The 11,070-nt window shown below is 53.6% G+C and overlaps 1 protein-coding gene across 1 annotated transcript in view; it reads right to left on the bottom strand.

Annotated features, from left to right (window-relative positions):
* PPL (periplakin) overlaps positions 1-7,843 on the bottom strand; it is a 24,610-nt gene extending 16,767 nt beyond the window's left edge. Inside the window, exons 1-5 of the mRNA XM_006757933.2 lie at positions 7,730-7,843; positions 7,005-7,223; positions 1,552-1,706; positions 763-883; positions 108-228 (exon numbers count right to left, since the gene is read on the bottom strand). Of these exons, the coding sequence (XP_006757996.1) occupies positions 108-228; positions 763-883; positions 1,552-1,706; positions 7,005-7,223; positions 7,730-7,843 (730 nt within the window). The remainder of the gene's footprint in view (positions 1-107; positions 229-762; positions 884-1,551; positions 1,707-7,004; positions 7,224-7,729) is intronic.
* Positions 7,844-11,070: the final 3,227 nt, after the last annotated feature.

Below are 11,070 nucleotides of genomic sequence, written 5' to 3' on the forward strand. Positions count from 1 at the left end.
GGTCGCTGTGCGGCGCCTGAGGACAGAGCCGGGGACAGGGGTTAGGGCGGGGTGCAGGTGTGAGCCCTCCTTTCCCGGGTCCCGCCGACCCCGGGCGCCCACCTTGCCCCCGTCCTTGGCCAGGTGGGGCCCGATGGCCTTGACCTCGTTGTGGAAGATGTTGTGCTGCTCCACCTGGTAGTCCACCAGCGGCAGGTCTGTTCCGAAGTTCTGGCTGCTCAGCTTGTCCTGGGAGGGGAGGATGGAGACAATGCACGCAGGGGTGGGGCCGGGGACTCCTCCTCACAGGACCAGCCAGGGAGAGAGCCAAGTGGCCCCGTGAGGGACGCAGGGAGAGGCTGTCACCTTTATCTGTACGTCATCTCATTTAATCTCACATGGTTACCCTGCCCGTTTTCACAGACGGCTGAGCCCAGCATCATACAACTAAACAAGGGTTCTGGGCTCCCGTGGGCGCGCCCCTCCACTGTGGAGATGCGCCGGCCAGGGCATGGGAAGAGCAGCGGCTGGCCAGACATCTGCCAGCCTGCCAGGACCCCACCGAGCCAGGATTGGAGGGTTCTCCCAGGAGGATCTTAATCTTCATCACCTCTGCTGTGTGACTCTGGGTCAGGCACTGCACCTCTCTGAGCCTCGCTCTCCTCATTGACACAAACATCAGAAAACATCACCAACACGACTACCTCCGCGTGACTGGTGACATGAAATGGTGGGGTTCTCCCCCGACACACGGCCCCTCCCCAGCTGTAGCCAGGGCCGTACCAGCTTCTCTTCCACCAGCGCCGCCCAGTTGACCTGTGGGTCCACCTCCTTCACCACCAGGTTGTAGATCTGCTTGTGTTTCCCACGGAGGTTGGTCACACGCTCCTTCAGCTGACGGATGCTGAGTGGGAGAGTGGCCGCCCTGGTTAGTGGGCTAGTGGGCAGGGCACTGCCTTAACCCCCGCCCCCCAACTTTGTGCCCAGCGTCCTGGGAGGGCAGGGTACCAGGGCCTTGGGCTCCAGATAAACACTCGCGCTCTCCTCCTATCTACTTTCCTTCTTCCTTCCTTCTTCCATTAACACTTCCCCCGGACCCACTGTGTGCCCCGGGCCATAGAAGGTTCTGGAAGAAACAGGCTGGGGCCCACCATCTAGCAAGGGCCACAGTGGGCGTGGGTCATGACAGAGGCGAGCACAGGGGGTTGCGAGGCACAGGGAGACCCTGGCGCCTCCTGTCGTAGGTGCCGATTTGGCCACATGGAGCTAAGGCAAGAGCCATGAGCATGGGGCCGGGTGGGCGTCCGGGTGGGACAGCGTGCCCAAAGGCCGGAAGGTCGGACTGCATGGTCAGGAAGCTGGGGTCACACTATGAGCAGAGCAGGGAACACCAGTGCTCCGAGCCGTCTCCCCGACGGCAAGTGGGTGGTCATGAGAATAACAGAGTGTGTGGCATGTGCCTGGCATCTAGCTAGCCCTTGAGAGGCCCTGACGCAGCTCCTGAGTGCGGGTGGGCTGCGGCCCTCCTGCCCGGCCAGGCGGCTCCCTCAGAGCCGAAGCGGAGGGACCTACTCCTCGGCGATCATGTCCCCCTGGGGGTGCTTCATGTGCTTGGCGATGGCCGCGTCCGCCTCCAGCATGTACAGCAGCTTCTCCGAGTCCGACACCTTCTGCAGGGCCACGTCCCGGTGCTCGGGCTGCCGGCCCTCCTGCAGCCGGGCCAGGTCCTGTGAGAGGCACAAGAGAGGGGGCCATCAGACAGGGGTTCCGTGGGTCTGCAGGGACGGGAGGGCTCCCCAGCCAGGCCTGTCCTCTCCTCCAGCCCCTCAGCAAACAGAGCCCAAATGCCGGCTTGTATGGGGCTCTGGGAGGCAGCCCAGCCCAGTGGGGAGGCCATCAGGAAGGCATGTCAACAGGTAAACCTCACCAAGGTGGCTGCAAGTTCGTGCAGGTCAGTGTTTACCCAGGAAGCGCACAGAGATGGAGTGAGGGGGGCCTGCGTGAGCTCCGGTGGTCAGTGGGGCCCTCTGAAGCGGGGACACAGGTAAGAATGAAGGCCGGAAGGGAAGAGGGGTCAAGGCAGAGGGAACCGCCTGTGCAAAGGCCCTGAGGCAGGAAAAGGCAAGCTGTGATTGAAGCCACCATGGCTGAAGCTGAGAGGAGGGCAGGGCAGGCCAGAGCACAAAAGGACCTGTGGGCGGTGGGGCTGGGGCCAGAGCACGGAGTGGCTCTGTGGAGGGAAGTGACATGGCCCCACGTATATTTTGGTGTACAGGACGATGCTTCAACCAACTGAGCCACTCAGCCAGGACTCTGGCCCCACGTATCTTTAAAAGCCATGCCTCCTGGCTCTGCAGGGAGGAAGGACAGGCTGAGAGGGCAGGCAGCCACTGCGACAGCCCAGGTGAGCGCTGAGGTGGCTCGAGCTGGGACGTGGTGAGAATGAGCACAGTGGGTGGACATCTCGGGGGAACAAGCAATAAGTCACTGAGTCCGGGGTCTTGCTTGTTTAGGGAAGAACAATGAACAGACGGTCAGGGTGGCAGGTTTCTAAACACTTAACACTCGTGAAGACTGGCCGGGCACTGTGCCAGGCCCTGGGGACACCAGGCCGACAGGGGACGTGGTGATAAGTCAGTGACTGGGCTGAGGACAGACCAGGTGTCACAGGGGGTCCTGGAGGGGCCAGTGCCCTCCCCGGCCTGGGTCTCAGTGTCTCCCTCTGCCATGGGAATAAGAAACAGCTGCTTCAGAAGGGGCACCGAGGTGCCCACAGCAGTGGACAGAAGGAACCACTGTCACATGTGGAAGGGCCTCAGAAACGAAGGGAGAACAGCCAGACACAAAAGGCCACGTCACGTAGGAGTCCGTGTACGGGAAACCCGTGGCGACAGAAACACGGTGAGCGGCTGCAGGGGCTGCATGGAAATGGGAATCAGTGGTAAACAAACGGGCACAGGAGACCTTACTGGGGGATGAGAACGGTCAGGGACCAATTGATGGGAACGGCCGTGCCCCTCAGTGAAGTTACTCAGTCGTTGCATCGTACACCGAGTGGGAGCTTTTCTGGTGTCTAAAATAAGCCTCGATAAAGCTATCAAGAAAGGCCAAGAAAGGAAGGAAGAAATGACTAAAGAAAAAAAGGAGTGAGTGGAGGTAGAGAATCAAGACATCACTTCCTCTCCCGGCCACCCCGGGTCAGGGCAGGCGGGGCTTGGAGGTGTCAGAAGGCCAAGGGGCTGGGCCATCTCTCTACCCGGGGTGAGCCTGGCCAGTGAAAAAACTACAACAGCCCTGACCCGTTTGGCTCAGTGGATAGAGCGTCGGCCTGCGGACCAAAGGGTCCCGGGTTCGATTCCAGTCAAGGGCATGTGCCTTGGTTGCGGGCATATCCCCAGTGGGGGGTGTGCAGGAGGCCGCTGATCGATGTTCCTCTCTCATCGATGTTTCTAACTCTCTATCCCTCTCCCTTCCTCTCTGTAAAAAATCAATAAAATATATTTTTAAAAAAACTACAACAGAACATCATGGTTCTTGGCTTGGGTGGAATTTTATCTCCCTCATCATCAGCTGATCTGAAGCTCTCCTGGGCAGGTAGAGTGTCAAAGACTTATTCTGCAAAAGGAGGAAGTAAATTAGTCATTACCTAATTCATGCAAGCCTTTCAAAGCGTGCTAGCCAAGCGGGGAAAGGAACATCTAGCTCAGTGCCCTGGAGGTGAGGTGTTCGAGTCCCAAGTCAGGCAGACCCAACCACGGGGAGAGTCTACACGGGGGTTCCCTGGGGGAGATGGGCTGGGACGGTCATGGGAGCTTCTGGGAAATGTTCTGTCTGGACTTAGCGGCGGTGATGCGGGCGCCTACTGATAGAAACATGCATGCGGCTGAACTCTTCACATTTGGATGCTTTCTACATTCCTTATGTAAGTTACACCTCAGTAAGAAGGGTTTTTAAAACTAAAAATATCACAGGGAGCGACCTATCTAATGCATCACACGTATAGTGACGGACAGTAGCCAGCAGGCGTCACTGGGGGCAGCTGGGCCGCAGGCATCTGGCTGTACCCTGTGCCATCTTCCAACTTTGCACGTTTAAAATTTTGGCAAACACAAAAGTTCATGTATCGTATGATTCTGTTTAGATGAAATAGCCACAATGAGTACAGCAAATTAGTGACAGCGGGGCTGGGAGGAGGAGTGACTGCTAGTGCATGAGGGGTTTCCCTTTGGGTGACAAAATGCCTTGGAACTAGATAGAGGTGGTGGCTGCACAACACTGCAAATGTACAAAACGCCACTGAGTTATTCACTTTAAGGGATTATTTTATGTAATGCTAATCTCACTTCAATTTAAAAAAATAGGGAACTTTGCCCTGGCCAGTGTGGCTCAGTTGGTTGGGTGCCATCCTATGCACTGAAAGGTCCCTGGTTCGATTCCTGGTCAGGGCGCATGTCCAGACTGTGGGCTCGATCCTGTTAGGGGACCTGCAGGAGGCAGCCAATTGATGTTTCTCTCACATCAATGTTTCTCTCTCTCTCCTTCTCCCCTCCTCTCTCTCTAAAAAGCAATTTAAAAAAAATCTTTTTAAAAATTAGGAAAATTCTACAGAACTTTGGGGTAATTAAATCAATAATGATGTTTTCTTCTAAAAAAAAAAAAAACAGGAAGAGAAAAGAAAGAAAAAGAAGATTAGTGTCCATGTAGTCTTCAAAGTGTGGTCTCTTTTTCTGAGTTTGCTCATTCAGAGTTAAAAACCAGGTCAGCCTGGCCAGCGTATCTCAGTAGTTAAGCACTGACCTACGAACCAGGAGGTCACGGTTCGATTCTCAGTCAGGGCACATGCCTAGCTTGCGGGCTCGATTCCCAGTGTGGGGCGTGCAGGAGGCAGGTGATCGATGATTCTCTCTCATCACTGATGTTTCTCTCTCTCTCTTCCCCCTACCTTCCTCTCTGAAATCAATGAAAATATATTATAAAAAAAAGTTCAAAATTATCTCCCAAATACATCCTTGTTAGTTTTGAGTCGTTACTCTAAGCAAATAAACAGAGACCCTATTCACACACACACACAACACGCAAGGGAAGGTCAGATACATCACAATGTTAATAGCTGACAGATCTCTCTGGGGGTGGAATTACGCATGATTTTAACTTGCTTCCGTATACGTGTTTACTAGTCCTGAAATGGCCACGATGAACACATTACTTTTATTAGGAGAAAGAAAGGCCACACCCCTAAAGCTGTTTTCACTTAAGAAAGGACAGTGTGACAGAGTGGAGAGTCACGGGGGAGCCGGGTAGGAGCGTGCGGCAGAAGGACGGGGGCTGGCGGGGTGGGCACTGAGGCGAGGAAGCATGAGGTGGCCCGGCAGGTGAGGGCAAGGAAGGAGTGCAGGGAAGGGTAGCTGCAGGGAGCAGAGTCCCCACTTGCCTTTCCTGTCCCCATTTCTCACTGACAGCTGTGCCACCCCCAGCCCACCTGGTCCCTCAGGCCCTCGGCTGGCCCTGGGGACGCACTGGGACCAGCCAGACCTACTCCCCCGTGACCTGTCTCCCTGCAGTCCCCCACTCCTCTTAGTCACCCCCTGGGTGGGAAGGCAGATGAAATACAGATCGTCCAGTTGCATTATAATTTCAGATAAACAATGGATACTTTCGTACTGTAAGTACTTCCCAAATAGCACAAGGGACATACTTATAATAGAAGACATTGTTATTTGTGTTCTGAAATGCAAATTTTTTTTTTTTTTAAATATATTTTATTGATTTTTTACAGAGAGGAAAGGAGAGAGATAGAGATAGAGAGTTAGAAACATCGATGAGAGAGAAACATCGATCAGCTGCCTCCTGCTCATCCCCCACTGGGGAAGTGCGCGCAACCCAGGTACATGCCCTTGACCGGAATCGAACCTGGGACCTTTCAGTCCGCAGGCCGACACTCTATCCACTGAGCCAAACCGGTTTCGGCGTGAAATGCAAATTTAACTGGTGTCCTGTAATCTATTTGCTACATCTGACTCCCCCACCTCTGGGATGATTCTGGGGCTAGCTCTGTCACTGACTAATTACCCTGGCCTTCTCTGAACCTCAGTTTCTCCAGCTACAAAATGGGTATAAACTCAACTGCACTGGGCCAGTGGAGTTTTCATCTTAGGAGCTCACAGTCCGAGGGCAGCTCCAGTGTCCTGCGTGGTACAGCATCCTTAGGTGAAACTACAGCTCAGGACTGTGGTTATCCCCGTGGACAGAGAGGAGAAGGAAACTGAGGCACGGAGAGGGGAAGTGATTTCCCCAGCTACTGTCTCTCTCTTCTCTCAAAAAGGAGGAGGATCATGTGAGTCTGAGTAATGGCAGTGGTTGCGTGAGAAGTAAGAGTGATGATATTGATGATAATATTGAGCCCTGCTAGTTAACAGCTCTATGTTGGCAGAACACTCTCATTCATTTTCCCACGTTTTTCATTGAGATGGAATTCACATACTAGTATGAGCACCTGCCTAATAATCTCCCTGACTCAATAATCTCACCGACTCTTTACAGCAGCTTGGGCAATAGGGACCGTCACTCTTACCCCTTCAGAGGGAATCACATGCACAGAGAGGTAAGGTGACTTGCCCAAGGTCACACAGTAAGCGGCAAAGAGGGTCCTAACCATGGGATCCTCCTGAACGTGTGGTTCTCTCCCAGGGGCCCATAAGCAGCAGGAACTTAGTTCCCGGGGTGGGGGGCTGGTGATAACAGCCATAACAAGGTTTCTCCTCGGTTTTTCCACTTCGGTACTGCTGACATCTGATGCTGAATCCTTGGCCGGGGGAGAAGCCCTGTGCCCTAAAGGGTGTTTAATAGCATCCGACTAGCTACCCATCCACTGCACCCGCTAGGTTGTGACAGCTAAAAATGTCTCCAAATGTGGCCACATGTCCCCCAGGGGGCAGATGACCCTAGGTGGGAACCTCTGCATAAGACAAGACCCTGGTCCGGAGTGGGGCTGAGGCTCAGGGGGGCACAGGCTGGGGGGGCAAAACGCTCTGCATCTTGGCCTCCGTGTCCACGATGTTCTTCTCCACCTGGTCGGCATTCTTCTGCAGCTGATCGATCAGCTCTGACAGCTCCTTGTTGGAGATGCTGCGGGCAGGAGAGGAGGAGGTGAGCAGGGGAGAGGGGCAGGGGCCACGTCCCCACGGCCCTGCCACCTGGGCCGTCCCCAGGGTGAAGTCAATAACGCCACGGAAACAAGACAGCACCTGGCGGGGAAATCAGCCCCCACGCTGGCCGTTCACTCGGCCGCTTCCATTTGCCATGTTGGCAGAACACTCTTATTCGTTTTTCCATATTTTTTATTGAGATGTAATTCACATACTATAAAATTCACCCTTTTAAAGTATAATTCAGTGCCTTCTCATATACTCACAAGGTTACACAACATCATCACTATCTAATTCCAGAACATTTTCATCACCCAGAAAAGAAACCCCATATCCTTTTTATGGCTGAATAATATTCCACTGCATGGACAGCCCACATGTTTATCCATTCATCTGTCGATGGGCATTTGGGCATTATAAGCCATGCTACTGTAATCATCCAGGTGCTAGTTTTTGTGCAAGCACCGTTATTGTCACTAGTAAATACCTGATACTCTTCTTTTAATCTACATAGTCTTCATATTTAAATAAATTTACTTAAAAGGTGAACTTGAGCTCCCCACTGTACACAGAAAACCAGAAGCCCTTGCCATAATGGAAGTTACCGCCAAGACGAATTCCATGGAGACACAATGGCAGCATGAGGTTCTGGCTGGCTGCGTGGTGGCCTGCTCAAGTCCCAGGCCTGCCCCCTCTGGCTTCACAGCAGAGGCCGGCATGTATCACGGCCCAGCCAGAGCTGTGTTACACCGAGCGGAGACCTTCTCTTGGGGGTTCTCAGAGCTGTTCTGAAATCAGAACGGCTTTCCTCAGCCGCGCTTCGGTGCTCTCTCCCGTTACAGGAACCCCGAAAGCTCATCACATACCCCTCTGGCAAACACGACTGTGGTAGGGAGGACCTCAGCCCTGGAATCAAAGTGGGCTCTGGCTGTGCGGCTTGACCAAGCTGCTGTACCCCTCCGTGCCTCTGCTTCCGCGTCAGACGGAATAACGGCGCCTTTCACGGTGGGGTGTTAGGAGTGGGAGTGAGCTATACAGGCAAAGAGCTGGACCTCCAGCAAGTCTCACAAAGGTTTGTGATTGTTGTTAAAGAGCTTTACTGGTCGTTGTTCAGCGCCACCTTTGCTGTTGTTTTCTTTAAACAAAGGAAGAAACAGACTAGAAAGGAAAAGCAACTGGGCCAATGTCGCCCAGCCAGCCAGATGGTCAAGATTAGTGCTCAGCCTCCCAATCTCCATAAAAAAACCCTTTTATACTGACTCCACGTACCCCAATCTCCATAAAAAACCCTTCTGTACCAACGCCACGGTGGGGCCTGAGCAGCCAAGCAGCCAGCAGTTTCATTCCATACCTGCACTCATTAGCACCAACTGTGTGCCTGGCCCAGCACCACACACAACACAGTCTCGCCCTCTGAGAATTCACCCCTTAGACAGGAAGAAAATCAGCATTTAACAGAAAGAGTCACGAGAATGAGGCAGGCATGGCAGCTGGGGATGCCCTGAGGAGCCTCTTAACAGGCTGGGTGGAGAGGGGTGATCAGGGAGGGCTTCCTGGAGGAGGTGGTGGTAGCTGGGTTCTACAGGACGAGGAAGACGTGGGTTCATGGGCAGAAGGCTCCCATGAGGAGAGGCCATGAAAGAGACAGGTCCTGGGAGTGTCTCTTTGGTTGGGCCAGGGCAGAGCTCTTGACCCTCAAGCCAAGGGGGCTGCCCCCTTTCAGAGTGGAATTCCTCACATCAAGGCCTGGGACCCATCTGCAGTGGCATGAAAACCTCAGATTCTCAGGCACAACCCAGACTTTCTGAACCTGGATCTCCAGAGCTGGGTCCAGAAAGCTGTATTATTGTTGCTGTTGTTTCTACAGGTTCCCCAGGGGACCCTAATACCCTCTTGAGTTTGAGGTCCAACACTGCAGGAACTGCTGGTATGGGGAGAAGTCGGGAAGCAGATGTGGGTGCAACAAACAGAAGCCTATCTATCCATGTCCCAACCCTTGCCTGAGGGCCTGCTCTGGGGGGGATGAGTAGGGGCAGGGTGCGGGAGGTGGGACAGAGAGAATGACAAGATCCAGGCCATACCCTCTGCAAAGTCAACCAAGGAGGCAACCTTTCCCAAAGTGGGGTCCCAGGAATCCCAGGCTTCCAAGTCACTCTCAGAACGAAGTCTTTGCCAGTCAAGGCAGTTAGGAAAAACCAACCCCTCCATAAGTTTATGGCTCAGTAAAGGCTCTGAGAAGTCCTGCAAGAGAGAAAGCTGGTATTCAGTGGAGTGGCCCGAGAGGCTCAGTAGAGGGGACTGTGGATGGAGGATCTGGGTAAGGAGGGGTAAGGGCGGGGCTGCTGGGTCAGGGCCAACCCCCATTGCTCCCACCCCCTGATGGGCAGACCACCTGGGGAATGTGAGCACTTCCGGGTCCCTCAGCCCCACCTTAGCCACTGTTCCTTAGCCTGGCCTGTGAGACCGTGGGGAGTTTCAACCCAAATATTTAACCCATGACGGTGCTGGCCACCATCAGGAACCTGCAGTGTGGGTTAGGTGGGGCCTTCATCTCTCTCGGGCCCAGCCCAGCTGCACCTCTGGGTGTGGGGCCAGTTCCCAATCCAGCCCCTTCACTGGTTGGGGCAGGTGTGAGGAAAGTACCTTCTGGACCCACCCTGGCTGCCCATTATTCTAGTTAAAGGACCCACCCTGGCTGCCCATTATTCTAGTTAAGGCCCAACCGGAAGGGGACATGGGGCAGAGAGGGGGATGGAGACAGCCGGCCCCAGGGACCTAGGCTCCTACTGGAGAACAAAGGAGGGTTCAGTGGGAGCTTGGGCCACAGAGGCGTGAGCTCCAAGTCCTGTTGGGCTGTTTATTGTTTGGACCATCTTACCCTAACATGCCTCAGTTTCTCTATCCGTGGACGGGGGTAACCACACAGGCATCATGGTAATTTGACACTTACAGACATCAGACAGGTTAGAAGGCACCACCCCAACAGCACCCACACCCTAATTCCCTGGAGAGGTTTGTATGCCCCTTTACAGATGAGGAAACCAAGGTTCAGAGATGTCAAGGCACTTGCCCAGGGTCACACAGCTTGTGAGTGTGGAGCCAGGATTCTCTCCTAGGGAAGTCTTGCTCTAGAGCAGCAGTGGCCAACCGGTGGACCACTGGTGGTCCGTGAGGTCCGAAAGGTTGGCGACCGCTGCTCTAGAGGCCACACGATCAAAACTAGGCAACAGCTACTCATGGGAAAAATCACATGAGCTAACATATATAGTAACAACTACCAACCCCATTCTAATAGTGGGTAATCACTATTTATCATCCCCACTTTACAGATGAGGAAACTGAGGACCAGAGAGGTTCAGTAACTTTCCCAAACTCACACAGTAATTAAATGTCAGAGCTAGAATCCCAACCCAGGCAGGTCCCTTGTGCAGGCCATTCGCAAACCCATGTGACTATCCTGTAAGGCTCCCGCACACAATAGGCACTTAACATACTAACTTAAAATGCCAAGTGCCCCAGCCCTGGCTGGTGTTGCTCAGTGGTCAAGAGCGTTGGCCGGGCACTGTGGGTTTGATTCCTGGTCAAGGGCATGTATCTGGGTTGTAGGTTCGATCCCCAGCCCTGGTTGGGGCATGTGCAGGAGGCAACCAATCGATGTGTCTCTCTCACATCAATGTTTCTCTCTCCCTCTCTCCCTGCATCTCCCTCCTTTCCACGCTCTCTAAAAATGAATGGAAAAAAAAAAAATTCTCGGGTAAGGATTAACAACAACAAAATGCCAAGTGCCCCAGACCACAGCAGGATACCATTTTCACCCACGAGGATGGAAATAATAAAAAAGACAGACTCTAACAATTGTTGACAAAGATGCGCAGAAATCAGGGCCCTCACACGCTGCCGGTGGGATAAAGGTGGTGCAGCTACTTTAGAAAACAGTATGGAAGTT

The sequence above is a fragment of the Myotis davidii genome, unplaced genomic scaffold (genome assembly GCF_000327345.1).
Source record: "Myotis davidii unplaced genomic scaffold, ASM32734v1 scaffold555, whole genome shotgun sequence".
Taxonomy (NCBI): Eukaryota; Metazoa; Chordata; class Mammalia; order Chiroptera; family Vespertilionidae; genus Myotis; species Myotis davidii.